At 40.0% G+C, this 1,415-nt stretch overlaps 1 protein-coding gene across 1 annotated transcript; it reads right to left on the minus strand.

The window, feature by feature from the left end:
- Nucleotides 1-270: 270 nt before the first annotated feature.
- On the minus strand, nt 271-1,140 carry LOC133327069 (collagen alpha-1(XI) chain-like). The gene is made up of 2 exons (XM_061535646.1): nt 1,116-1,140; nt 271-1,046 (listed from the first exon to the last, which is right to left on the minus strand). Exons 1-2 carry the CDS (start codon nt 1,138-1,140, stop codon nt 271-273), a joined length of 801 nt encoding a protein of 266 aa, XP_061391630.1.
- Between the last annotated feature and the right edge of the window lie 275 nt (nt 1,141-1,415).

Genomic DNA, 1,415 nt, shown 5'->3' on the forward strand with positions numbered 1-1,415 from the left:
ATTCCCAGCTCAAAAGGCATATAAAAGCGAGCCAAGTGATGGTTCCCGGAGAAGGTGATGGCTGAGAATTCGATGGAAAGATCAAGTAGAGGACAACATCTTTTTAAGCTCGGCTTATGGAACAACCGCTCTGTAACAAGCCAGCTAAGTAAGTATGTAAGCTTCTGAAAAAATATGTTTATAAATTAAAAATCCGAATCCCTTTATTGCTGACCCCTTATCTATCCAATGAAATTGAGACTAATTATTTCCAATTATTTTTTTAATCATTTATTCTTCATTGTTGTAGTTATTTTGTGGTATTGTTATCAAGGGCTTTCCATTGGTATACCATAATCCCGTAGTCTGTCCCAATGTTGCATAGGAATTACCACTTTGAGCTGGAGGTCCTTGGGGTCCAGGTGGCCCGGGTGGTCCCTGATGTCCTTGTCTTCCCATGGGACCGGGACGGCCCATTGGTCCAGGAGGTCCTGCTGGACCGGGAGGACCAGGTGGGCCTGGTGGTCCCGGTTGTCCCGCTATTACAATGGGTAAAATTGCCGTCTGCGGCATCATTTGTTGTCCATCCTCTTTTTCCATGTGTGTTGAGGGTACCTTGCCAAAACCAGCATTGCCATTGAAATTTAATCCAAATTGTAAATTAGAGTTTGGCAGCGATAGACGTTGTGGATTATTTGTGCTGTAATAATTGTTCGACATTTTCTTATCCTGATGATAACCACCACGATTCTCCAGACCATAAATCATTTGAGGTATAACAATTTTCACATTATTATCGGAGGCCATGGGTATGACACTGGGATATAGGTAATCGGGTACTTTGCGGTTGTCATTCTCTTTTTCCTCGGGTTCCTCTTCGAAATCATCTTCGGTAATTTGAGGTTCCTTGGGTTTGTCCTTTTTCTGATACATATCATTTTGGGAGTAGACAATATATTGGCCATTGTTTTCACTGGGCTCTGCAATGGAACGGGCCATGGCATAATTTGCCAAAGATTTTTTGGAGGCATAGGCCCCACTTGGCGCCGAGATGGCCACCAATGACACTAGAAAAACTAGAGAAAGGAAAGAAATATTAGTTAGTGTTTATTCTTCTTCGAAATTCCTTAACTTACCACCTATTTTCAAGCTTTGCCTCATTTTGTTCGACTATGATGTTGTAGGTGTGGACATTTCAGTTTTATACGATTCGTTTTGAACTATTTCAGTGCCTGAGATTTATTTAATTTCTATTCGATTTTAGGAATTCTGCAAATTGATCCATCAGATATGATCTTTATAACCATTAAATAATGGGATGACTAAGGGATTTTCATGTCATTTTGGTTTTTCTTGGAATAGCTGTGGCCCTATTGATGATCGGCTAGTGATTGTTTTAATTTTTTTAATTTCTAGTCATTTGTCAAATGTCTTAT

This window comes from Musca vetustissima, unplaced genomic scaffold (assembly GCF_032173495.1).
Source record: "Musca vetustissima isolate MV318-11 ecotype Yass unplaced genomic scaffold, APGP_CSIRO_Mvet_v1 utg59605, whole genome shotgun sequence".
Classification (NCBI taxonomy): Eukaryota; Metazoa; Arthropoda; class Insecta; order Diptera; family Muscidae; genus Musca; species Musca vetustissima.